Source organism: Vidua macroura, chromosome 5 (assembly GCF_024509145.1).
Source record: "Vidua macroura isolate BioBank_ID:100142 chromosome 5, ASM2450914v1, whole genome shotgun sequence".
Classification (NCBI taxonomy): domain Eukaryota; kingdom Metazoa; phylum Chordata; class Aves; order Passeriformes; family Viduidae; genus Vidua; species Vidua macroura.
The window spans coordinates 62889153-62916528 of NC_071575.1; the positions used below are offsets into that span (position 1 = coordinate 62889153).

The 27376-nt window shown below is 38.1% G+C and overlaps 1 protein-coding gene across 1 annotated transcript; it reads right to left on the bottom strand.

The window, feature by feature from the left end:
• Positions 1 to 25715, bottom strand: GNAT3 (G protein subunit alpha transducin 3). Its single transcript, XM_053977803.1, has 8 exons — positions 25598 to 25715; positions 17632 to 17674; positions 13522 to 13663; positions 9296 to 9453; positions 5326 to 5454; positions 1225 to 1354; positions 880 to 1033; positions 1 to 191 (listed from the first exon to the last, which is right to left on the bottom strand). The coding sequence occupies exons 1-8, from the start codon at positions 25713 to 25715 to the stop codon at positions 1 to 3; spliced, it is 1065 nt and encodes a 354-aa protein (XP_053833778.1).
• Positions 25716 to 27376: the final 1661 nt, after the last annotated feature.

The following is a 27376-nucleotide window of genomic DNA, read 5'->3' on the forward strand; positions in this document are numbered from 1 at the left end:
TTAGAAAAGCCCACAGTCTTTCAGATTTTCTTTGATTATTATGTCTGTGACTGCATCAAAAACAAATTTGACATTCTGAGTGTCTGTGGCACAGGTCAAGTGACAATATATCTCTTTATCTTGTTTCCTTATGTTCAAGTCTAGAAATTGTTTCTTGATGTAATTTGCAGCATCTTCATATGTGTTTTGTCCTAGTGGAAAGAAAAGTAAAAGCAAAGGAAGACACATTTCAACTGGCACTTCCTCACAACTGCAAAAAGAGAAGAAATAATGTTTTCTGCCTTTTTTTCCTTTTCTATCTCTTTGAATTAACTTTATACATTAGGTATGAAAATTTTGTATCTAAACTGATTTTTCTCTGGATATTTCTGACACAGCTTTATATATTCTCTTGCATCAGCTGGGAACATCTGGTGTTTTTTAAATTTCCAGTAGACACTACTGTGACATACAAAAAGAAACAGACTTCCCTTATGGAATGAGTTCTTAAAATAGGGACAAAAATTTTGGATTCAGTTGTGATGTGTGTGTGAGTGACAAGATACTGACTTGTACTGAAATATTGGCTGAGTCCATCACAGAACACTTCAGCCATCTGAAACTTTTAGAATTCTCAGCTTCTTCTACCACCAGTGGAGAGAAATAAGCATCTCCAAGGAGAGAAATGAACCCACCCTAGGATAAACATTGTGAGTAGGTGAGATGAGTTGAATTCTGGCTGTGTCTGTCTCATACCATTCTTTCATGAGAAGGTTCTTAGGTAAGAGGTTTACTATTTAAAGGCTTATATATAGGTGACATGAGTCAAAGTCTCAGTGTTTAATTCATGGCCTACACTAAACATCTGAATATGTTTGCTCCTGAACACTCAAAACTTACCATTATACTCAGGAAAGCAGATATTCAGGTGAACTTTTGCTATTTTCTCTTGAAAGAGGTCTTTTTTGTTTAGGAACAGCACAATGGAAGTGGCTGCAAAGCACTTATGGTTGCAGATGCTGTTGAACAGATGAAGGCTTTCATGCATTCTGTTCTGTTGAGGTGCAAAAGGTAAACATGAGACTGAAAAATCTCATCCCCATATGTCATTTTTACTGAGATGTTCTTTACTGGAAAGAACTAATACAGTGTAATAGCCTTTAAATGGTTATCGGAGAATGGGAATGTACCATCAGAGAGTACATTAAAACCTAGAAGCAAAAAGGGTTGTTTGTTCTGACTCACCACTTCTTTATCTTCCACCAAAACCATGTCATAGGCACTGAGTGCAGCACAGAATATGATGCAAGTAACTCCTTCAAAGCAGTGAATCCACTTTTTTCTCTCTGATCGTTGTCCACCCACATCAAACATCCTTTGCAGAAAAAATAGCATATGTACAATGTGAAGCACTCATAAGGATGTAGCCATGCTTTTAATGCACAGAGTTCAAATGGAGATGAATGACAAATACCCAGCTTTTCCAAATATTGGTCTATTTCTACCCCAATAGATCATGGAGTGCTGTGTGTTGTTACTCATGGCTTTGTAGTGGGTATAAAATAAAATAAAAAGGCTTAAATACCTGCATGTAGGATTAATACTCAGTACTTACATGTAGCACTTAGTGTTGAAGAAGTGAGGCTCAGTGCAGGACTAAGACTTGCAGACTAGGATTTATTTAGGGCAGAGGTCTGAGACATGGATAGAAGATCCTCAAATTCAGTATCATTTATTACTTCATGGCTTTGCTTGCAGTGAACTGACATGTTGACCAAGAAGACATAGGACTGAAGGCCAGTCACACATTGTCCCCTGGCTGTGCATGAACAGCTGTTGCCATCTGCTCACTGCCCTGGAGTGATCACTGAGCTCACTGCATAACCTGCATCCCACTTTGCAGGGTCTCTTGCCTGTCCATCTCATTAGCTGCTCTTAAGCAGCAATTCCTGGGGAGCAGGAATCCCTTCCTTTGTACAGCAGGAATTGCAGGGCTGTCCTTCCCTGCAATAACTTCCTTCCACCTTTGTCAGGAACTGCTACTACCTTTGGGTAGTGTCATATGAGCTTTATATGGACTCTCTATGGGATCCAAAGCCATCTGGGCACACCTAGCTGGGACTTAGGGTCCTTAGCCCTAGCTTCCAAACTCCCACTGCTTTTTTTTCTGAAACAAAAGGTACCAAACTTGAAGATTTTTCAGGTGCATTAGAAAGCAAGGAAAACATAAAAATCACATTTATCCTTCTCTTAAGTTTTCTGTTTCCTAGTGTGCATGATGACTTTTTCCTGTGCCCCCTGTTGTTGAATTTAAGACTGTAAAACCTAATCCCCTGTTGGATTACCCCTTCCTTCAAGAATATGCATTAGATCTCTGGATCCTGCAGTATCTGAAAATTAAACAATTCTTATAGCAAAGAATATAATGGGATTCAGTTAAGAAACAATCATGTCAGTAGTAAACAGAGCAAGAATAATTTGTTACTGTTTTTGCAGTATCTTAATCCTTTGTTTCCTTCATCATCAGCAGTGTAGTTGACATTAAAAAATGTTATTTTTTATAATTTTTCATCCTTCTTAGGAAAAAATGAAACCCTTTCCAGTGCTTATAATGAACTGTTTCTGCAGCTGAGGAGTAATAATTTTTTAAAATTGGGTGTCAATTAAAATGAATTATTTTGGAAATCAGGAAGTTGTTGTGGAGCAAGATTTTGATAATTGTAATGACATTCTTCCAAGCATATCTTCACTGAGTTCAGAAGGTCTACTGAAGAGTAGGGTCAGCACAAATGAAGTATCTTGACTTTTGTCTCTGATTGGTACTCAAAAGTCACCTATAATTACATGTCTTTCTTGATTTATGCTGTATAACTCTGAAATCAGGCTTATGGCAGGAAAACAAACAATAAAAGCTACAAAATTTAATCTTCAGGAAAGTTTTATTTCAGTATACATAATCATGTGAATCAGTATTCACTTCCTGTCAGCTTTTAGCATATGGCTTTTTAAATATTCATGAGAAGTCACTTAAAAAGAGCAAGATGAAGGCCAGAGGCAATGCTTAAGGGTAGTTTTTGTTGTACTAACCTTAGTTTGCCTCTCTTTTCTCAGCCCAGAACTTAACACACTCACATGTAAAACCAAAGTCCCTCCATAAATGGTAGAAAATTAGATGATCTTGTTTTACCAAGATATTCAAAGTGAGTCTAGAAATCTCTATATTTTCCCAGAACTGCTCTTGAAAAACTTAGCTGCAGATACAGAATTAGCTATTTATTCCTTCAGTGGTACACACAGAGAGGTCTGAAGACTAAAATAAAGCTTGCCTGATTTCAGTCAAACTCTTCCTAGCACACCAATAGAAAAGAAGAGGACCTATGAAGATCAGATCTTCTCTGAAAAACATTTAAATATGTTCTGAGCTTTAAGTCAACATTAGTGAAATAAATTGAAGAGCACATAGAAGCTAAATTGCACTAAACCAGCAAAGTAACCACTAAGCAAGGAGCAAATAAAAATCAATGTTTTCTGTGCAACTGTAATGCAGTTCCTGGGAGCAGTACTGGGATTTAGACTTTTACTGCACAGATACAAAATGTTTTCTGTCTCATTCAGTTCAGTAAAGAAACAAATGTTTAGTAAATGAGGCATCTGTTCATGGGCTTTTTGTATCCGTGCATGGCTTATGACCTGAAGCCCCATCAGCCAAAACTCACTCTGAATGTGCAAGTGTTCCTCTCTTTATAGAGGTTTCCATGGTACTTATCAAACTTGGTGCAGAGCCATCAGGATCCTCCAGCTGTTTTGCATTGCTATGGCAATGCAAAGTAGTGGTACCTGGCTGGTTAACATGGATTTATAATTGTTCTGCACCCCTTTAGCAGCTCAAACACCTCAAACTCCTTTGTAGTGATTTTACCTAATATTACTCAACTACCTGAAACCACCAATGAATTTACTCACATAACACTACTGTGATGCACACCAGAGGGTAAAAATAGTGGAGCTTGTGTTTGTGGTGGCTTTAAGAGCCTTCCTCTTTTTTTGCAGACTAAATTTTGTAAACTAAAATTTCCAGACTAAATTTTGTAAACTAAATTCCCAGTTGTGCTTCATTTCAGCTAGACCCAAACACTAATGTTGATATTCTCATATCAGGGCTGATAGCATCCATGTCAACGAGGATTTCCCTCTGGTGGTTTCTTTCTCCATGCTGAATTGATTTCTTACATGAACCATGATTGTAACCAAAGGCATTCAAATTTCCAATGTACAAGGCTGGAAATACATTATTCAGAGAAAAAGAAGCTGATGTCCATGACATAGTACTGTAGCATTTGTGGGAAAATAATGAAGTTTTATGAGTGACCAGAATATCAATAGATGATAATAATTTATTTGTAAGAAATCTGCTTCAGGATCTCATTTTGTATGTGCAATCTCTGTTGTGTTAAAGCATCTGTGTGGTGGCATAGATGGTTTGGGGAATGCTTAATTGGCACATGAGGAGAAAGAAAGAAGCCAAATGAAAAATGTAAAAGTTATAATCCTCATGCTTTATAAATCTGTCTCTACAGGCAGTTTCTTGTCTAGACTGCATTCCTCAATATGCACCCCAGCTTTTTAATTGAGAATTAAATGGATTTCAATCCACAGAGAAAAGCATTATAGAACTCTGAAATTATAATAATTCATTCAAATCCATTTTCATGTGCAATTAGATGCTTTTAATTGGTTCACTAGATCTTGAATATCTGAAAGTGTAAAACATTTCAGTGAATTTTCTCAGAGGCGTTATTTTCAAAATTTTTTTCTGAACATTTTGGTTTTCATCTTAAATGAGCATGAAGATATGCTTGATAATACTGAAATTCCCCATGGGACAGATTTTTTTTTTTTTTTTTTGCCAACTGTAGAGCTTTCCTGTGTTACAAGCAGTTATTTCCATTCTCAAAAGAAGAGTGAAAGGTTGAGAGTGCGTGCAAATTGGTAGACATCAAATGTTTTTTGCGTGCTCTTAAGGACATTTAACTAGGCAAATTTCATAAATGGCACAATTATTCAAATGGCAGGATATAACTAAAGTTTTTTAGACATTGGCATATATAAAAATGCCCTTTTAGAACCTAGGATTCTGTGACCTGTTTGTAATGGTCCATTATATGCTCAAAGTTGGAGTACTGATAATAAAATATCTTGTTTTTTCAGCTGTATAAAAATGTTAAATAAGACTGGATTCAATGATATCACAATGATATCACCTGTGTTATAATAAGTCAATACCTGTGAAAGAAAATTCTTAAGAAAAATAAAACTCAAGAAGACTGTGAAATATGGCTTTCATACCTGAAGTTTAAATCCTTGAAAGAAAACTGAGTCTCTATAATCCCAGTTGTCTGCACTCGGGAGTGCAGGACATCTTGCTCAGTAGGGACATAGTCTGGCATTGCCAGCCTGTCCAAATCATTGAGGTAACTAGGGAGAGTAAGAAAGAAATGGTGGCTGGTGAATTCAAAAAGTGAAATGTCCATTACATAATCACTCCACACTGAACCCCTTTTAAATATGTTATGCAATATACATATTTAAATACAGTACTGTTGGTTTTTATACAGCTGAGTTGCACAATTCAGAGCCTTTTTTTTTTTCATTGTATTTAGAAGTGTTATTCAATTGCACATAATAAACATCCTTCTGAGATTTGCAGCTAAGGAAAATCCTTGTTTTCGCTAGGGATCGTTGAAAACCACGTTGTCAGACAAGGGATTTTGGCCGTTTTCTCTCAGCAAGTGGGAATTGCTACCTCAGGGCAAGAACCACAAGCATCCTGCAGAAGCAGATGCATAAGCAATCACCTCAGCCTGTCAGACTGGTTGCAACAGTATTTTCCTTCCTAAGTGAAAGGGACGGCATAATATTTTGGAGGAATTCACTTTTAAGGGCTGTTTTCCCTGTAGACCTCTCAATTTACAACAAGAAGGTACATGATTATTTAAAAAATATATATTTTTCAGTCAAAACCAAAAGCTTCAATGAAACTGAGGACCCTTTGGTTAATATTCTGAAGAGCCCTTGAAAAACCATGGATTTTCTGGTATACTGAGATAAAATCTACATTATGCGAGAACCCAAACAAGATCTTTGAAGCATGTTTTTTGTCCAACACTTCCCCTGTCTCTTATAGGGGTAGACAGCTTTCTTTAAATGGCTGGGCAGAGCCTCTGAATCCTACTGGCTGGTCTGGGAATCAGAGGGATTCCCAGAGGGAATTATGTAGAGGGATTATGAGTTGACAAAAGGAAAAGAAAAAGGTGATGCCTGAGTAACTTCCTGCATTTTAGCTACTAATAGTCAAATAAGGACCAAAGCCAAAAGCAAGAAGCCACACAAAAGCTAAAGCATTTTCAGTGTCCAGTTGGCACCTTCCTATTTGTAGCCTCATGTCTCTGGCAAACAAACACTGTGTCACTGATGTATGTTAGGCTCCATGCTTTCTTTTTTCCTCTTTACACTAAGTCTACAGTCTCTACACTGAGCCCAGCAGGAAGCTCTGCTGCTCAGTTTAACCAGAATCTTCAAAAAGAAACCTCGCAGATCATCATCCTTGTGTGCAATATTTAATAGATCTATAAGTTAAAAAGAATAGAAGAATAAAATGAAATTAAATAAAATAAAAATTTAAGAAGCTGGAATATTTTATTTGGATATTTCCAAGTAATGTTTGGAAATGGGATTTTCGTATTTTAAGTTGAATAAACTGTATCCAGTCTGCAAGGCGTGTTGAACCTGATCTGAGTAATTCAATGTTTTCTTATTATTTGAGGCCAAGAAACAATCTGTTGGGGAAAGAAAAAAAAAGCAATATAGCTCTGTTTCTCTGAGTAGGGCCTGAGGCAAACTCATCTTAGCTCACCTTTGTGGAAGGCAGAAACAAAAGGCGTTTTGTTATTTATAAAGCATGTAAGCACTAAAATAAACACTTGAATATAAAATAAAGTTTTGAAAGTTCTTAGCCACAAATGCCTAAATTCAATTCAAGACAGCCAATTGTAATTGCATAAAAAATTAGACCGAGTCAATTATCCAGTAAAAGGAGCTGGAGGCAATTTCAGGCTCTTCCTAGAGCCATAGGTAGCACCAAGGGGAGACTGCAGACCATCCCTTCACTGGGCAAGGAGGGGATGGAAGCAGGTAGGTCAGTAAATGTTGATCTTTCCTTGGCTTGGATGAGGTGTCAGGACTTCTAGACTGAGAGGAAAATGACTGAGCTAGCAAGATGCACCATGTACTACTGGTAGCTGTGCAATAAATCACAATTTATAATTCCAATCTTACCCCTTCCATACCCACCATTCCATTTTGAAACAGAATTAGTTCCAGGCGAGTCTAAGGGAGAAATTCCAGCCAAATTTGACAAAGAGGGCATTTTTCTATTATTCAGAAGAAGTAATTTTTTTTTTCAATTAAAACACACAAAGGAAAAGCAGTGATCAAATTTCATTAGCATGAATTAATAATGAAAAATCTCAGAGAACATAATCTCAGAAAGTCAGAGTTTACTCAGTATTAATCAAGATTCTATGTAGGAGCTGATTCACAGGCACTGAGAAACAAGGTTTGGGGTTTAGAAGAAATTGAACTGCAGCATTAGATGGTTGATTGACTGTAGCTGACTTTGAACTGATCATTAAAAGCCCAGTGGTAAGGACAAACATTAAGTTGATTTTAATGATTCAGAGCCAAAGGCTAAAATTTTAGAAGCATCAGGAACCAAAAGATGAAGACAGAGAAGCAGGATTTTTAAGAAATTAGCAGAAATGTTCAAGCAGATGAAAAACATATCACTGTAGCTGTTTTTAATGTAAGTCTAGAAATGAATAATAACTACAGACACAATCTATATTAAGCTCCTTAAATACTGAGACCTATTTCAAGTTAAAACAGAACACAAACAATAACACTGAAAGGGAATTAATTTAGGTTCTTCTGTCTTCTTTGTAGGCAATAAAACCTTATTTGTCTGGCGGAGGGTACACAGAAGAGTGTTAGCTGGTAAACAGGGTTTAAAATTATTTTTAAATTTAAGAGGTAATTTTCCTTTTACTTATTATGACTAGTTTGTTATGGGCTTTTAGTGGGAATGGCAATGGAACCTGTCAGAAAGGGCATGGTAGAAAAAAATTGCTCTGTACCATCCTTATAAAAATACAACACTGCTATAAAATACTGTCAAAGCAGGCACAAATCAACATAGGCAATATTTTCTTTGTTTAGTACTCTTGCAAAAGATCTTCATTCTTGTTTGGAAGATATAAAGAGAGGAAGAATTTTTAATATTTTCTCTGCATATTCCCTGCACTATATCTACAATTATTGAACTATGGATGACTTCAAGTTGCCTCCTGAAGCTGAACATGCAGCCATGCCTTTCTTTTCCTGCCTTGTAGAAGGGACACCCGACACCTTGGAAGGCTTCACCCTGCAGGTGCTCTCAACCTGTAGGAGGAGCTCCAGGAGTGGGGAAACCTCCACCTCCAGGTCTCAGAAGCTCAGAACCTCAGCTGGAACAAACCTCTGCCCCAGGTCTGGAGTCAGACTTGAACGCTCTAGAAAGACTGACCCAGTGACACCTCCCTTCGTGTATGAGCTGGGTGAGAAGGCAGCCGAGCAGGACTGGAGCCAAGCAGGAAAAGCAGCCAAGCCAGGGACTCCTGAAAAGTCTGAAGTCACTGATACACCTGAGGTAAGAGATGTGCCCCAGTTGGATGGTGATCCTTCGTGGGGGTGGGGTTGAGCAGCCCTGCTCAGCCCCCTGTTGATGTGTCTGGTTCCTCCAGGGCTCAGAAAGGGACCGGGGGCTGTCAGGCTGGAGAGCAGCTGCAGCACCACTGGTTAGGCTGAGGTGGTAATGACCCAGGGAGCACCCTCCATGCAGCCTGGTTAGTTTAGAGGAAAGTTTTCATAGTTTCCTCCTGACTAATATTTAGCATCTTGCAACATTCAAAAAGTATCACTCTAGGTAAAACCTAAACTGTTTCAAGTCACCTTTCCCTCATTTTGTCAATCTTAGAAATACTCAGAGGGAGAATACACTTTTTTTTTTTTTTTAACCATTCAAACAAGCCCACAGAAACAAATAGTTTCTGAAACCCTGTTTTCACTTGTTCCCTCCAGTTAAACATTTCTGATATATTATAAACCTTAGCAACCCCCTCATTTTCTCAGGTTAACGAGCAATGATTTCCACAGGCCGTTCTGCAAGGGGAACAGGTATGTTGAGGCAGAAGCCAGCTGTTGAGCAGCTGGTGTCACCTACTAGGCCGCCGAGTCGCTGAGCTGGTACTCCGCCGCCCTCGCGAAGCAGGCCTGGGTGCCGCCGTCACGCCACAGCTGCTTGATGAGCTCAACCAGCTCAGAAGACATGCTGCCATCCTCCAGAGTGGTTGCCATGGCACACAGCTTCCTTTCATCTTCCTAAAGAGAAATTTCAGTAAATATTGTGTAAGTACGCTGTGCCCCTTCACCTCCTTGAAGATGAGCTTGGTTTATAATGAGTTGAAAGGGCAAAATTTCTCATTTTCACTGGTTTTTCCAGGTTGCTGTACTCGCCTGTGCATGTGAACATCTTTTCACAGGTTCACTTCCCTTTAGGTAGTGCCAAGGTTAGGAAAAAATTTAAATTGTGATACACAGAGTTTTCATCTTTTATTGTTTTGTTTTGATATGAAGGCTCAGTTTCATTTTACCAGAGGCACTCAAAAATAGTCCAACTTGAATGGAAGGCTTTTATATTTTATATATATAGGGTATCAAAAATTAAATTAAAAAGGACATTTAACTTTAAAATGCCTTATAACTATATCAATACAGAAATCTATATCTAAAGGCAGTTTTGAATGTGTTTGCAAGATAAATTTCTAGCTTTAGACCCCAGTAAGAAATGTGAAAAAGTGAATATAACTAGTGAATGCATTTCCCATATGTGGGGAAGAAGAAACCTTTACAGAATAAAATCCCAAATACTTTAAACATATTATTCTGTAATGTCTTCCTTTTAAATAAAATTCCTTAATAAAATAAAAATATTTTAAATAATCTATTTCATTAAATATATTTATTTTCAGTAGTTAACAGCTTAGGAATTTACTGTAAATAAAGAGCAAGATTAAAATAGTCATTTGATACACTGCCACAACAAGGGATAATTATAAAATATAGCTCCTTTCTAGTCATAGAAGAAGACAACTCAAGTGACTTGCAGTCAATAGTTGCAAAATTATAAATGGATACTGATAGACACTATTTTGGCAGGGAGTATGTTTTATTCAAAACTGGGAAGCATCTTCACAAAAATTTTTAACAAATTTATTTTAGGAATATGCTATATCTTTATGTCTCAAGAGGAGTTGCAGTTTATGGAAAATTTATAAAAGTCAGAGACGGATCAAAAATTAAACACTGCATTTTTTTAAGAAAGAGAAATTGAGTAGGCAGAAAAAAAAAAAAAAAAAGAGAAATTGAGTAGGCACGGAGGAAAAAAACCCCAAAACGGAGGAAATAACCACTAGAAAATTGCCTTCACTGGAACGAGGGAGGAGGACAGCAGGATAATTGCCCTTCTACATCAAACAGCACCAGCTCCATTTACACCCCCATCCCCTCCTGCAGTGCTGGGATCAGCAGAAGCGAGTCACTCTCTCGTGTGTGCGCCGCATTTGTCTCCAGGGTGCACACTTGTTCAGCAAAAGGATAAGAGTTGGAATGCTCTCTGCTTCAAGATATGACATATCACGGAATGATTACAGCTATCCACCTACTAGGCTGGATTTGTAGGTTGAATCACCTACAATAAGAAGCCTTTAGCTCAGAGTCTCTAGGTGTAGAGGGTAAATGTTCATTGATTATTATGCAAAAGGGGGCAAGCGTGGATTTTCGTGCTTACATAATTGTCCTGGGTAATAAGAATAATAAGTACAGGTGGAATGTCCTGGGTGACTTTATGATGCTTGTATCCCCATTCATTTGTTTAGCCCAGAAATAAGTTTTGCACCTTTGAGATTGGTTCTGAGAGCAAAGGGGGGAAGAGAAGAAGCGTGGAGTTTGTTATCAGAAACTGCACTTGGTCCCCTGCATCCTCTCCTGGACTGTGCTGTCTGCACGGACAGACAGCGGGACAGAGCTCTCCTTTGCTTTTAGTTAGGTTTTAGCTAGCTGAGGCTGAGAAGTTCCCTGGACTGTGGCTTTTCTTTTTCTTGGAACTGTTCAAACCTGCTCTGGACTGAACACCCAGAAGAGTTCCGGCAGCTCGCACATGTGGTCTGGGCCACAGGATTTCCAGTGCTGGGTAGACTGATAAGAGACTGAGCAAGCCGAGCTACAGCCCACCAAGGGGTCGTTCTGAGTTTGTCATCTCTTATTGTTTAATATTGTTCATTTTTTTGTGCTGGTGAATGCTTTGCCTGTAAAATAAAATAAACAGTTTCTTTCACTTTTCTCAAGGAAATATTTTCCTGAACCGCTTGGGGGAGGGGATGCTTGAATTTGCTTTCTGGAGGAACCCCTTTAGAGATTGTCTCCCCAGTTTGACCCAAACCAGGACAATAATAAAGGAAGATAGCAGCAGATTGAACTTATCACATTATCACCCTGATTTGTACAATTTTTTGTTTCTCACTGGCATTTACAAAGACTTCAGATGATTTTAATGCTAAAATAGATTGCAATGATGTTTTAGAGAGAAAAAATTACCTCACTCCCTAGAACAGATGTTCTTTAAATTAAGTGTTAAGGCCTTTTCTGTACCAGTAAGATGTATTTGCAGGCAGTCCTGGAACATGGATAAGCATATTGCTTTTGGGACCAAGATAATCCCAGTCCTCAACTAGATGACTTTGAGCAGCTAAATCTGGACCAGAACACACAGCAAGAACAAAGTCCAGCTGAAATCAAAGCTTGTATCAAAACAACTCAAGCTTATCAATTGCTTATGATTTTATGGGAAACGTAAGCTAAGTTTTTGGAGGTTTTTGGAAGAAAAGGCAATGTTGAGTGGCAATTCAAATAAATATGACCAAAATTTCTATTTTCTCTAAAAATCACATGCAGGTTGCTCTTCTGTTATTCTGGGAGAGAAGAAGACAGGCACTGCAAACATTCTATACAGCTGTATTCACTTGTGTTCCTAGAAGCTATTCTACAATGACAGCAAGAGTGAGCTGACTGTGCTGTAAATGATAAACTTACAAAAGCTGTGTTTTCTGCATTTGGTTATATATAATGCTAAGAAATGGACTGGGCTATTGTGCTGTGAAGTCCCTTGAAAAGGGTATCTACGAAACTGGCATACAGGGAGCCTGTACAGATATCTCAGAAAATTTGTCAGGGTTGAGAAAAGAGTCTGAAATACAGGGGCACAGGGAGAACATATCTCAGTAACAGGTGGCAGGGTCTGCACCATGTAGTGGAGACCATGAGCTGAGCCAGGCAGGACTTGTGGCCAGTGCTGCAAGGTCCAGCTGTAGCCATGGCTTGGGCCATGCAGGGTGCTTGATGGCTCCTTATGCAGTACAGCATATTAACATTGCCCTGTTTTCTGTGTGCTGCTTTTGGGCCTTGTTACATTTGTTTGAATGACTTGCATTCGTGGAATATTTAATTTCTGTTTTGTCAAATGCCAGTATGAGATTTAGTAACCCCTGAAGATTTTGTTTATCATTTTTTTTTAGGGCAAAGTACCACATGTCATTATAATGAAATGTAGACTTCTGGAACAAGTAAAGCTCTTTCAGATAAGCAGATGTTATTCCCTTCAAGATAAACCTCTAGGGATTAAGCAGAATTTGCCAAAACTGGAATCAACTGATATTCTCACAGGCATTTGAGAAATCCTCAGCAAGATGTGAATTACAGACTAAAAGACTAAATCATTGCACAGAGAAGAAAAGTTTTTCCTTTATTTCTGTGCCTGAAAATTCAGCATGATTGACAAAAGACAACAGGTCTTCTTCTTGTGTCTTTGCCTTTATCTGCCTGTGCAGAGGATTTTTGACTGTGTCAGGAATGTTGTATACCACTTCCCTGTGGTGTGCGCCAATACTGCATCCACACAACAGAGAGGTCTCTGTTCCAGGAGCAATGACAGACTGAAATGCTCCCAACATGTCTACATGACCTTTCCTTACATGGCTGAACCCCAAGGTTTGGTCATAAAATGGAAATATTTTTTACATTTCTCTATAGCAATACATAAGTGACTATGCAGCTAAGAAAAGGTTATGTTTTTTTTTTCTCTGTTTTTTTTTTAAATGTCTTTGCAACTTGAACATTTCTTTTGTGGCAATCAAAATGGGATTTTATGCAAAAGTTAGGCATCAGTTTTGAGAAAATAAGTGAGGACATTTTGTCACATGTAATTCAAATGGTACTCAGTTTCCACTGTCATAAAGAAAATACTGGATCTTCTTTGTTCTACTAGTTTCTATTATTATATTACAAAAACAGAGGTCCCAATACCTATTTCAAGAGAAAGGGTGTCATACTTACAATTCTACCAGGGTTTTCATAATTGATTCCTAACTTAGTCATTGCTTTCACAATGGCCAGGATAGACTGCACAGTGTTACTGTAAATGATAGGTCTGAACTCCATGCGTTCCTCGTAGGTGAAACCATCTTTATGGATGATCCTGGTGAAAAAAAAACAACAAAAGGCTTATGGGATACATTAAAAAAAAAAAAAAAAGTACTGAAAAGTTAGATCAGACACTTTTGTAGTCAATGTGAGAAAGAATTGAATCCATCTGGCCCTTGGAGAAGCATTTTTCGATGGTTGATCTGCCTATTCTGCTAGAACAGGAAAACAGCAGTTTCTGTCTTTGTGAGGTTAGTTGTCTGCACCCAATCTGAGTGAATAGATGCTGGGGGTTAATCTAAAGCAAAGTATGAGTCTAGAACAAGAGCCAGGCCCAACCCTGGAGATATAGGGCAAGACACATTTCGGTACTTAGATCCCAAATGTTTTACTACTGGAAATTACAGTATTAGTCATGGGCTGTCACTGCTTGTTCAGCCATTCTGATTTTTATCCAGAATCATACCTAGATAGAAAAATTACTGGAAAAAATGTTTTAGCACTGGGAAGCACTTATCAAGAAAACAAGGAAAAAAATTTTAATATTTCTTTGTGAACCAGCTACAGTTTCTAGTTATAACAAGGTCTTATAATTTCCAGGCTTTGGAGACTTACATTTTACTCTATAGGGTAAAGAGCCTTAGTAATCAATTTCAGTAATCTTTCTGACAGAGGAATTAGAATTTCATAATCCTCCTTGACTGCAGAATGGCATGTGGTTAAAGTTCTCAAAATCAGTGTGCAGATTATATCACAGCTTAGAGACATCTTTTTCCATGAGTTGTGAAAAAGGATGAAATCTTCACCCACTTTGGCTGGGTGTGCTCTCAATGAACAGACTTGGAACTGCTTTGGCTGTTGGAACCAAGGCTCTATTCTTCCTCACCTCATCTGGACAGAGATGAAGGCTATTAAATACAGTATTTCTGTATTAAATACAGTATTTCTGCTTTGGGGTTGGGTATTTTACCCCATTGTGCCCAAGACATACTCTGGAGAGAGCTACCTAACTAGCCAAGTCAGCCCGGTCAGAAAACAATTCACTCATACACACACACAAAACCCAGTTGACAACTGATGTGTCTTAACATCTCTCTGATTTATGGATGGCAGAAAACTCAAAAGTTGTATTCCTGTGCCTGTAGGAATAGCATTTTTAGGAAAAAAAATTCTGTAAAATGTTTTCCCAAATACTTCTTGATCAGGCGACTCTGTGAACTCTCTTTTGAAGCCTTGCTTTTTTTTTTTTTTTTTTGAATGCTGTTTTCATCATGAATTCAAATGAATTCTGCAAGATTCAAAGGAGTTCTATTGAACTTGGGAGAAAGAAAAAAGAGGAGCTCATGGAGCAGAGACCACCTCCTCCATTTTATGGATGCAGTCTTCTGAGGCTTTTATTCACAAAAGCAGGGCTTCTCATCAGATAGGTGACTTTGATTCAGTCTCAACAGGCATGATGAGTTACCAAATATTTTGCTTCCTGCTTTTCATTCACTGAAATATTTGTAGAAGCTTCATACTGCTAAATAAGAGCACAGCACAGAGATATGCATCTTGGTTTTAAAAAGTTAGATTGCACACTGGAAATTATGCAGTTAGAAGCACAGAGCTCCAGAGATTTTTTTTTCTTTTTAGTAGCTCTCATAACCATCCTCATCTTTTTATGCTGCAAGAGCCTTGCAGCATATCTGTATTTTGAGTATCAGAAGATATTTTTTAAAGTTTAGCAGGTGGATATAACTTTGATTAAGACTGAAAAAAATGTGATTTTATTATTTAGAAAATTATGTTATTAGTTATAAAATTACTATGATTTTACTGGATGATTTCTTTTGTAAACATTTATTAGTGTTCTTTAGAAACTGTTATGCTTCATTGAAAAAAAATAATTAATATTGGGGGTTTTAACTGAAAAAAATCCCTTAGAAAGTCCTTGGTTGTGACAGAAGTATGGTATTTTATATGAAAAAATACAATTTTTGTGAACAGTTTTCCTGTAAAATAATTAATATTTGTGATCAATTTGACAGGTCATGAATGCACAAGTCTTTATATATAACTCTCAGCTTTGCAGTGTTCTCCCCTTCCTCCATGCTGTTAAAGCTTACCAGCCTTCTTAAAGGACTCAGTTCAGAGGAACATTTTTAATCTGCTCCTGCTTGGGGAAGCTTTGAGCACAACACACCTCAATGGTTTGCTGAATAGGGAGGGTCTCCTGCATGGAATGCAAACCAGAAATAAATTTATCTACTATTTCACTGGAAAAAAAAAGTTAGCAAAGTATTTGGTGGATGGTTCTGAATCTGTTTTACTACAAAATTAGTTACTTAAACAGTACAAATCTGTTCTTATGATATAATATTTTTTACTTAACTCTTTAAATGGTGCAGATAACTCTGCAATGGTGAAGATAATAAATAGGTAGGGGAGCTTAAGTTCAGAATAGTATTACTGATTTTATAAAAAGGTGGCTTGATTTTTACACAGGAAGAGATTGGTGCTTACAAAGTGGGATCAAATCTAAACAGCTGCAATCCCTGAGTCATTTTTTTCTCTATTTGGACAGGTTTAGGAATCAGACCTGGACATCTCTATGAAAATAAGACTAGACACAACAGCAATATTTTATCAGGTTGTGCAGTAAAGGAGGATTTGCCATCAGTGTAAGTACAGTGCCTTGAACTTTGGTGGATTATTAATTCAGACCAGATACATAATTAGCATTTTGGCTGCACTTAAAAGAAAAACATCTATGAATTTATTTGTAACCTGTTTTACTATAGGTGAAAATATTGTCAAACTAAATTGTAAATTAGCACACACATGTAGAGGGATTCAGCTTTCCTCTGAAGCCAAGGAAAGTGAAGTTCCTGACTTCAATCTCTGAGGGACCTTGTGCACTTTGAACAAACAACTAGAAGTATTCTTGCAGTAGATTTATGATGCACTTACAATATCTCTGTAACCAGATAGTCAGTCCAAATTCGAACAGGGATTTCTGCACATGAGCTTGTACAGCCTTTTTTTTTTTCCAGATTGATTATGAAAACGTTTTGTATGAAAACTTTTTGTGTTGATAATTTTCTTATTAAAAGCAGTTCTTACATCATTCCCTACCCATGGTATCATGGGTAGCAGCTGCTCACTCTGCAGGCTGGTGGCTAAATGTATTCTCCCCTGGCCTGTGGGAGACCTTTTTAACCAATGAAACAAAACAAAACAAAACAAATACAAACAAACAAACAAACAAAAACCCTCACAAAAAACTCCCCGAAAAAACCCAACCCCCCCACAAAAAAATATAACCTCCCCCCTCCCCCCAAAAAAAAAAAAAAACCTCAGGAAGAAACCCCTCTCTGTTCTATGGTATAATGTGAATATTTTGATATTTACTCTTGAAATACAGTGAAATCAAATGAAATTGATAAGAGAGATGATTCACACCAAGTATAGTTAAACTGTGGAACTACTTACTGTAGAATGCTGTGGATGTTTTTAGTTTACATTGGTTCAACAAAAGATTCAGGAGCAGACATGAGGGCTGCTATAGAGGCAGAGTGGTGCTGTCTCCAGTTCAGGATGCTTTCCAAGCCACAGATCATCAGATACTGCCAGGCTACCCAGCACAAGTGTGTTGGCTTGGCTGCTCTGATGATTTGCAAACATCCTTCACTGGCATCTGCTGGAGACAGGGTCTGCCAGGTGGTTCAGCCATGACTGCTTGCCTCTTACAGTCATATTCCCCCTACAGTAACTCCCACCAAAGCCAAGGAAGCAGATTTCCTGGTCTCCATGCATGGACCCAGTGAATGATTTGGTCATTCAGATTTGACTACCAATCCACCTGTGTGTCTCAATCACTTGGTAATTTTCTTTATAGTATATTTGAATGGAAGCTTGATTTGAATGATGTTTCTTTGCATTTTATTCAAATAAGCATAAATATTGTAATAAGATTTTAGCTAGACAGCTTATACTACAAATACCAAATTCAACAGCTGATATGCATATTCAGATACTTACTTCATTTGCTTTACAATAGTGCTCTTTCCTGACTCTCCAGCACCTGCAGAAGGGGAATGTTGAGAAGATATGATTGATAGATGAATAAGAAGCAAGTATTAAAAATAACTCTCTGGAACACAGAATTTCCTATCTATGAAGAGAAGTACAGATGTGTTAGTTTCTCGTTGTACTAAGTATAAACCCTCCCTAATGTCCATTTGGATTTAAAAAGAACAAAGTTTGGGTTAAAGTATTAATACTGAAAAGGAAAGGGACACTTGAAAAGAAGTGAATATTCAGTCAATTAAAGAATGTTACAGAATTTTTAGTTAATAAGTAAATAAAATATGGATAACATTTTGATTTCATCTCTGGCAGATGGGCAGGAAAACATAAACAAAGTACAGCCTCTTTTAGTGTGCCATTATTACCTGATTTGTAGCTGCTCTTTTAATTTGTATAATGACCATTTGTAAGCCAAGTGAGGCACATCCATGCCCTTTAGCCAGCTTCTGTGAGCAACTGGAAAATCAGAGTGTAAAGATTTATATGTGGTCTAGCTCATGATGCAGAGGCAGCACATGAGCAAAAGTGTTGACACTGTTTTTTTGTCAGTTCCTCTGCCACGTGGTCTTCTGCCATGGCTGGAAGTAGGAAACCTGCAGAGCAGTCCGCCACTTCCACCTTGGGAATGATTCTGCAGGAAAACCCCACAGCTGCTGAGGAGGTGCAGGCATTTGCTTACACAGCCAGTTCAAGAACTAGGGCATAGGTTTGGTCAGATTATGGACTGCTAATTTGCCCTTTTATCTCATGGAAAGTGAGTAATCACAATGCAAAGTGCCTCCATTGCAAATCAACACAAGTAACGGATTATCATCTTCGGTCAATGAGAGTGATAAGGGTTGGCAAGAGCTGCCAAAAAAAGAGATGGATTTTGAAAACACCTGAAGAGAGGATTTAACTTTGGGAATCCATAGGACAGGATTCATAGAATCAGAGAATATGCTGGTCCTCACAAGACCCCTCAAGAATCACACCATGTGCCTGAGAGCACTGTCCAAACACTTCCTGAACTCTGCAGGCTGGTGCTGTGACCACTGCCCTGGGGAGCCTGTTCCAGTGCCTGACCACTGTGTGGGTGAAGATATCAGACCTAAACCTCCCCTGACACAATCTCATGCTCTTTCTTTGAGTCCTGCCACTGATCTTGAAGTGATCAGTACTTGACCATCCATTTCCCCTCATGAGGATGTTGAAGACTGCAGTGAGATCTCCCCTCAGTCTCCTTTTCTCCAGGCTGAACAGATCTCAACTGCTTCTCATAATGATTCCTCTCCTGACCCTTCACCATCCATCCTCATGGCCCTCCTTTGGATGTTCTCTTAATAACTTAATGACTTTTTATATTGTGCTGCCCAAAACTGGATGCAGGGCTCAAGGTGACAAATATTCTTCAGATTTTTAAGAAACTGATCTATTCATTACCAGAATTTGTGTTCTCTTTCCTGGCTGCTGATGCTGTGCCTGAATCTCCCAGGACAGAGTTGGCCCTCCTGGCTGCCAGGGCACTGCTGGCTCATGTTCAACTTGCCACTGACCAGGACCCCCAGGTCTCTTTCCCCAGCAATGCTTTCCAGCCTCTCATTCCCCAGTCTGTCTGTACATCCAGGTGCATCCCCATCCCAGGTGCAGAATCCAGCACTTTCCCTGGCTGAACTTTATGTGGTTGGTGATTGCCCATCCCTCTATGTTGTATTGTGTTTTTATATTTCTGTAACAGTTCTGTAACAGTTTGCCCCTCCACCCCCCATTTTCTGCCAATGGTACCACCCCGAGCTTTCCTGCTTTTCCCTCAGTGCCAATCTCCCTGAAAATGCTCAGTCACTCCCCTGTCCCCTCCCTGGTACCCTGTCCATCACTCGGCTCCCTATCCCACTCTCCCAGAATCTTCCACCTTGGGCGTTGAGTGAGTGGACGAGGGCCAGGGGTCCTTCCCTTGAACTTCCCCAATTGGTTTGTGTGTCTGTCTGTCCTTCTGCCTTCCACTCCCCCAAATGCCCCCATTGGTGAATGGGCGTCCCTTCCCCCTTGTTACCACCCCGGTATTTGATCTGTTGCAAAAGCCTCGGAGGTGCTTTCGACTGTTAGACTCTGGCCTTTGGAGCTCCTCGGAGCTCGGATTAAACCTGAGACTGATTCCCCAGCCTTGAGTTGGCTCCTTTATTGCCTCCTCGGATGTCGCCTCTCCTCCATACAAGGCAGACAGCGAAGTGCTCTGTCTTAGCCACTCCCCGACTCTCCTCGAGACAGAGGGGAGTGTCCCCCACAGCTGACCGTGCCTCTGCCGGGCAGGCGAAGCCAGGGGGCTTCAGGGTGGGCACGGTGGCACCTCTAATTTGTTGAGATCTCCGTGCAGGGCCTTTCTGCCTGGGAGGGAATTGACAGCTCATCCAAATTTAGTTTTGTTGAGAAACTTCTTTAGTATTCCTTCAAGTCCTGCATTTAAGATGATGCTGAAGAGAACCAGGCTGAGGATGGAGCCCAGTGGGACCCTGGCAGTGACAGGTCCCCAGGCTGATGTCCCCCCATTCACTGTAACCTTTGTGCCTGGCCCGGGAGCCAGCTGCGCTCCCATCGTGTAACTCGGTTATCCAGCTGTGAGCTGGACGTTTTATCTTTTTTGAGAGAAAGTATCAAAAGCTCTGCTGAAGTACAAAAATATTCATCACAGCTTTTCTCATAGTAGATTAGCTTTTCCTCATGGTATGGTGTCAAATACTTCTGACAAAACCAAAATCTGAGGCCTGAGTTTTTAACCAAGGACTTCTCAGTAAATAGAACAAACTGATTACAGACTTCTCAAACACATTCTGTAAAGGTAACAGTATTCAAATGACAGGGATTAATTTACACAAATGAATCACAAGAGACAGCAAACCATAATCAAAGCATTTTCTGAAACCCATGATGTGAATGGTAGAAAGTGCAAGAGAAAAACAAGACCATGCAAAATGGGCTGATGCTGCCATCTGCCACAGTTTGGAAAAAATGCAAATTTGTTGTAGATCATTTATTATTTTTTCAGTCACCTTCTCAAGAGCTTGGTAAAGCCCTGTCAGCAAGGTAGTGTTTGCTACACTTTTTGTAGGGAAGAGAGGAGGCTGTACTGAGAATTCATACATTCACCTCATGGAAAGATGCCAGGAAACATAATATAGACATTAACTTCTCTTCCAGATCTGAAAGACATTTCATCTATTAAAATAGAGCGAGAGATGTATTTTATATATTTTGGATGCAATTTTCTAGCTCTGATCATCTTTAATTTATGATCCAATAATGCTTTTATCCAAACAACATGTGACTTTTAGACTTTGGCTTCACCATGGAGTATCATCTTAGTTGTAGCAGCAGTTTCACCCCAGGAAGTGGGTCAGGAATAATTTTATTTGCACCTGCTTTTTTAATTCCTTCCCTTCACCATGTAGCCTCCTTCTTTGGCCAGTCCCTGGTATGGAAAACCAGGGGTAGGGCTGCATTTCCACTTGCTGCTGTGGATTTCTACTTGCAGAAATAGTGGCAGAAGTACATCACAAAAGACCTAGAGTGATTACCAGGGAGCTGAAGGCATCTTCTTCAAGCCCAGATTTTCTGAATCATAGACAAGAACTTAGGACAAACAGTCTTGTCCTGAAGCTCAGAAAGAACTTAATCAGAGTTTTGAGAAGCTCTGTCAGCTAACGTCTGCTAACATCTACACTTCCTAGAGATCACCTCCACCATGCCCCAGGGCATGCCACTTTGAGGTGCTGAAGTTTTGCTGGCTGTAACCTGCATCTCTTACTTTGGGTACTCCAGAACTGCATCCCACCATGTCCCAAGCCTTCCATAGTTCTGGGCATCCTGGGACTGAGGAGCAGGCTCAGGAAGAATAGTCATGCAGCAAGGCTGCAAAGGAGCTGTCCCCCAGCAGCTTGACACAAATCCCCCTCCTGCTCTGAGAGTCCTCAGCCTCTTCCCTGCAGGTCACTATGGCATGTGGACAGAGCAGAAATAGAGAAAAAAATGAAGGTGTCCTGAAACCCAGTCAGAATCTCACAAATTCAAGGGAAAACAGAACCCAGGCTTTCGGCTGTGATTTGACATTTTTGTTTTTCTAAGCAAAATTTGTTTGAGTATCTGTGGAGAGCAAAGCTTTCAAGATTAGCATCTGCTGAGGCATTGAGCAAGGTTCTTATATATTAAGGTGCTCTGATAAAGAATTATTATCTTTTTACAGTTGTTATTCCTGTGGAAGGAAAGGTTTAGTTTAGAAAATTTTCCAGAATTAAACACAGGGAACTAAAAAACTCCTGCTGAATATTTTGTTTAAAACCTGTCAGAAAACCCGCTGCCAATGACATAAGTCAGCCAAAAGCAGGAAGAGAAAACTTTCAAATAAAATCAGAAAATGTTTCACACCCCTGCCTGATCTTTGCCTGTGCCATTCAGAAGTCTGGATATTATGAACTAGAATGGAAATCATTCATCTTCTTGGTCCTCTTATGAGACTCAACAAACTTAGTGTATGAGAGAATGAAACTCAAGAAAAAAAAAAAAATCTAAAGTCTAACCTTCCTGAGAGAATAACATCCTTAAATACTGCCCTACTCTCCAAAAAAAAAAAAATCAGTATATTCCCATCAGTGGGATTGTTGGGATATCTTTGTGCCCAAACCCGATGTTTTCAGGCTAGGTGTTAATAGCAGGAAGTTAAACTTCAGCAATACAGTAACTGTTTCATTTAACTGGTGTTAAGTATCTATACTATAAATTTCTACATTCAGACTACTTACCAGAGTCTCTTATAGTCAGTGGAGAGAAATATTTGCTATGAAATCTAAACTAAACAGCTTCAATTTCTGTTCCCCTGAAACAGATGTTTAAATTAAATTGTGTGAGTTGTGCCCCAGAAGGTGAAGTGAGGATGACCAGTTCTGTTGAGGTTGGCTTTCATCCTGACACTGAAAACTGTAGACAATGAGACATGGAGTAATACTTTGAAAATAAATAAGTTAAAATGTTAATGATTGTTTAAACTGTGTTCTTATATCTGTGAAATAGAACTTATAATTCTTTTTTCTGTGAAACATCACTGTGAGCATCAGCTATTTTGGCTGTGTTTGGAATGTGCACTGTACTTTGCACACCTATAAATTGAAAGCTTGCATCCTGCAACTCATACAAACTACAGATGATGTGGCAGGCCAGATACTGCACTGATACAAAGAAATTAAACTTTCACCATGGAGTTTGCTCCAGACTCATAAAACAACCTGATCTTTTTGAAGTATAAATATGTAGAGACCATATTTGTGGACATGTTGGGGGATGGGATGGCTTTGGCAGCATGGGAGCACCTAGCACAGAAGTTTAATTCTCTTGGCTCCTGGCCAGCTTGTGAGGAACGTCACAATTTGACATAATTTCCCTCCTCCCCCAGTTTACATGTGCATACCATGTAAACTGTAAATCATCTCAGCCCAGTTAGTGTGTTTGTCTGGGTCATAGAACTTGACATAAACAAACATAATGCCTTATTTTCTGAATATATTTTCTATGTTTTGTAAAGGGACCTACTGGAGGCTGTAGAGACACCACACTAGATTTTAAATAATACTCTCAGAAAAAAGTCAGAATACCCTGGGTTTTTTTACATTTTAGGTGTAAGGAAAAAAGTGATTTCACTGAAAAGCTTATGATATATATTTCAAATTTTTTTTTTTGAGTATTTTCTACCAACCTGCCAACTGCAAAAACAAAATATGACATCTGGTCTGAAGTATAAAGGTAACATAAAGTCTGGCTGAACAGAAAGCTAGGACTAGGTAGGACTAGGCTGTCTTGAACAGAGCTGCCCTTATTTATGAAGTCTAAAATTTGTATCATTTCTGATATCACCTCAGAGGTGTGGAAAGATAACAGGTACAGATCTGAACACAGTAGATTTAATTCTTTCCTATCTGGCCATTTCACACTCTAGTGGTGCAACAGGCTCCTGATACACAGTTTCTTCACATTTTTTTAAGAAGAAGAAAATTTAAGTTATGAAGCATTTTATATTTTTTTTTAATCTCTTCAGCATATTTATTATGAAGACTTTCTGATCTGTTGTTCAGGAGAAAAAAAGCCTTCCAAAACATTACCCACTGATAAATTTGAATTTTTATCATGTGTGATGTGAGTAAAGGAAGATATTATAAAATTTTATAAAGGACTATTTCAGATCCAAATGATCATCTTGTCTCATGAAAAGAGTTCTTGTGGTACCTAATGAAACTGAAATATGTTCAGGTTGGAAATGAACATAATAGAAGTTTTTTTCATGTAGCTTGCATTGAATTTCAAAGTATTTTACTAAAAGCATCTCAAGGTTTCTATTAATAGTGTCAGAAGAAGACTGATTATATACATTAGGAAGCATTTAAAACTAAAGTCCTTAATACTAAATATATACATATGTTCAGTGGTGGGGGGTGGGCGGGTAATTTACTTGGTGTCCTGCTGTAAAACAGCCTTCAGTAATTCTGTAAGGGCATAAAAGCTTGAAGATAAAACTGCCTAAATTATAAATTCCTCTTTATCTGGAAAATTCCTCTTTATCCCATACATTCCTCTTAAAGGATTTCTTACTTTTTGCTTATGGATAAAGTTGGATAAGATCAAATGCAGAATTAGCTGGATCCTGGTTCTACCTCAGTATCCAAATGTCTTTTTGCAACAATGCATTTTAATTGCTTTAAATTTGTTGAATTTTAAACGAAAATATTGTTCTCGGATTTTTGGACTGACTTAAGATTTCCTCATTAGGAGCAATATTTTATATTACCGTGGCACAGAAACTCTTAGTATTCTTAACTGGACTGAAAAGCTTTGTATGCCACAATCCAAATACTGATATTACATATAAAGTATCAAACTTCTGCTTTCCTGTTCTTATTTGAGGAACCTGCATGTTCTTCTCTTATTTATTTCTGAATAATAGTTCTTTGATTTTTAACAGGTATAAATAGACCTTTTTCACAAGATACAAAACAACAGAGTTGATTTACTTTATTTAATCTAGTTTTGTCTGAATAAATGCCAGTTTAAAACCATTTGCAACACCATTTAAAACCAACTTTAGTTACAAGAAAGGCAAAAAGAGACACAATCCAATGATCAAAGACTGGTTTTCTATTCATTGGGAGAAATCGCTATTAACTTTTACAGGAGGCTGTTAGAAGAAAAACATCAAGACAGTGGATATTTCTTGTAAGCTGCACAGAACCACGGGAAAAAAAACAAACAAACAAACAAAAAAAACAACCAAAAATAAAGCTGTATCATGAAAACAAATGTATTTTCTTTTGCCATTACAGCCTCTTTCTGCTAATAAATTGATTATAGTGCGGATTAGAAGGAGTAGTTTGTGAGAATATTTATCTGTATTCATCTGAGTACTTTTCATTCCACTCTCCATTATATATCAAAAAAAGCCATTCTAAATCACTTTCTGCTTCTTTTAAAAATGGAATGAAGCACTTCGGAAGATAAACAATATCAATATCTTGTGACATGTGGATTTTTATGTAACCACTTATCTAACTTAATCCTCCTGCAAATGAATGCATACAGATCCATGAAAAAAAGAGATAAGTGTGCTGTGTTCTTTGTAAATTTGTATCATAACATGTATTTTATCAGCAAGTTCTCATTTCTCAAACATATTCAAAGTCAAGGATTTATAACATTTAAAATTACAATGATATGGCCACTTCCAGCCTATTCCTTGTGATTTCATGAGTGGTCACAACCAGAAAATATTTTAAACATATATTACAGAATTGTCTTCTTCAAATAAAATAGTGAGAGGTGATAAATTCACTGTACTGAAATGTAATTCCAGAGAAAAACAACCCCTCAATGGAAAAGCATTATGAACAATTTTTATTCTATTTACCCAACAGTAGTAGTTTGACTGTCCTGGCTTCCCTCTCTGCATCTTCCTGGAGTTTCTTTTCCAGTTCTCTGGATCTCCTGGCTGAGTCCTTGCTCTCCGAACTGGCTCCACTGCCCATCTTGAGATGTTAAAAATCCTCTTTGCAGCTGATTTACTTCTTATCAGACCAGTTGCTTTAATTCAGATGGACAACCATCAGGGCTCAAAGAAAATTTTAAAATCCCATTGGGTCTCTATGATCAGCCTTCAAATCAAATGGTCCTTTTTCACCTGCCACATGACCTGGAGATGCTGTAGTCAAGCATTTACATAGGAACACAAAAAGGAAGTGTTATGATGTCATAGAATTAAAGCTATCCATTCCAGATCAAATCAAAGTATGCATAGATCTCCCTTCTTGTTCAGGGAGGTTTTGTTTCACATACTCCAAAAAATGTGCGAAATGTCTTGAAACAGGATTGGAAATAACTATAGAGTAAAATTTTTGGCTTGTGAAGCAGTATGCATGCCCTGAAGCAAAAAAAAACCCCTGCATTTACATTTTTTGGTTTTCATCTTTCTCAGTGTTCATAACTCTAAATATATGTATCCTATATTTTCAAATGATAGAATTTGAATTTACATAGTAGAGATATTTTTTATTTATTATTTTGATTTATTATTTTTGATTTATTAACTAGCACGTGGAATGTTTGCTGCATTTTCATATTATGGCAAGTACATTTGTTTTCTTGGAATGGTAAAGGACACCTTACAGTAATTTGTAATACCTTTGTAATAATTTTGTGAAGACGTTCCTTGAGTAATGTCAGAGTCTTTGCCATTGTTAAACTTATTTTATTAGCAGTTATCAGTTTTGGCTGAAAGCACTACACCTTTTCTTATGTAAGAAAGTACACGGGTCAGATTCTCCTCACAGATACAATACTTTTATCTTAGTTTCTTCATAGTGCAGTAGTACTGTAGAAATGTTTTATGGGATATGATGGAAATATTACTTGGCATGTGGTGTCAGCAGTATATTGAGAAAATATATCTACTGTAATCATGTAGCAGTGAAAAAGAGTAAAATTACTGTCAGAACTAAAAGACAAAAGATACATTTTTTTGCCCTTTCTCTTCAGATTAAGGATTTAAGTTAAATAAATCTCACCAATATGAAAGACTATAATTAATTCCAGACTTATACTTAGTCACTTTACAATGTATTTTGGTTATATAAAAAGCACAAATGTGAAATGAATTACAATTCCCCATTTATTCACTAATACTAGTTAATAATGTTCTAGCTTCACAGTATGTAAATATATAAGGTTCAGCATGAAAATAATGTTTAAGGGCAAAATAAGCATGCAGGTTGTTTTGATTTATATTAGAAGTATTTGTAGGTCAGAAGATAGATGAGGAAGAGAGTCAGAGGCAAACTCATCCCTTCCTAGAGAAAAGAAACTTCCCCACAGCAGAGGTGTGTGGCCCCCAGATGCAACAGGAAGGCAACCGCTACTGGGTGGGGAAGATGAGAGTGAGCAGAATAAATACCATCAGTGCGCTCTGAATTCTGACCTATTAGTGCTGGGGAGAGCTGTCTTCTGAAAAAAAAAACAGGTGCTTTGCTGTGCTCATCCCGTTCAGCACTGACTGGCTTCTCAGGCTTAATGTTCAGACCACAAGCTGCAGTAAAGACACAAAGTTGTGGTTTGTCAGTGTATTATTCTTCTTGTATATTTTGTCAGTATATTCTTCTTATTTTATATTTTTTGTCAGTATTTTCTTCTTTTT

Bases quoted from the DNA above. Each gene is read 5' to 3' on its own strand.
- GNAT3 (XM_053977803.1), bottom strand. From the start codon at position 25,715: ATGGGCAGTGGAGCCAGTTCGGAGAGCAAGGACTCAGCCAGGAGATCC. The intron at 17,675-25,597 runs GTAAATAGAATA...CCCCTTCTGCAG, and splicing joins AGTCAAACTACTACTGTTGG to GTGCTGGAGAGTCAGGAAAG. The intron at 192-879 runs GTAAGTTTTGAG...TCTTTCCACTAG, and splicing joins CTGCTTTCCTGAGTATAATG to GACAAAACACATATGAAGAT.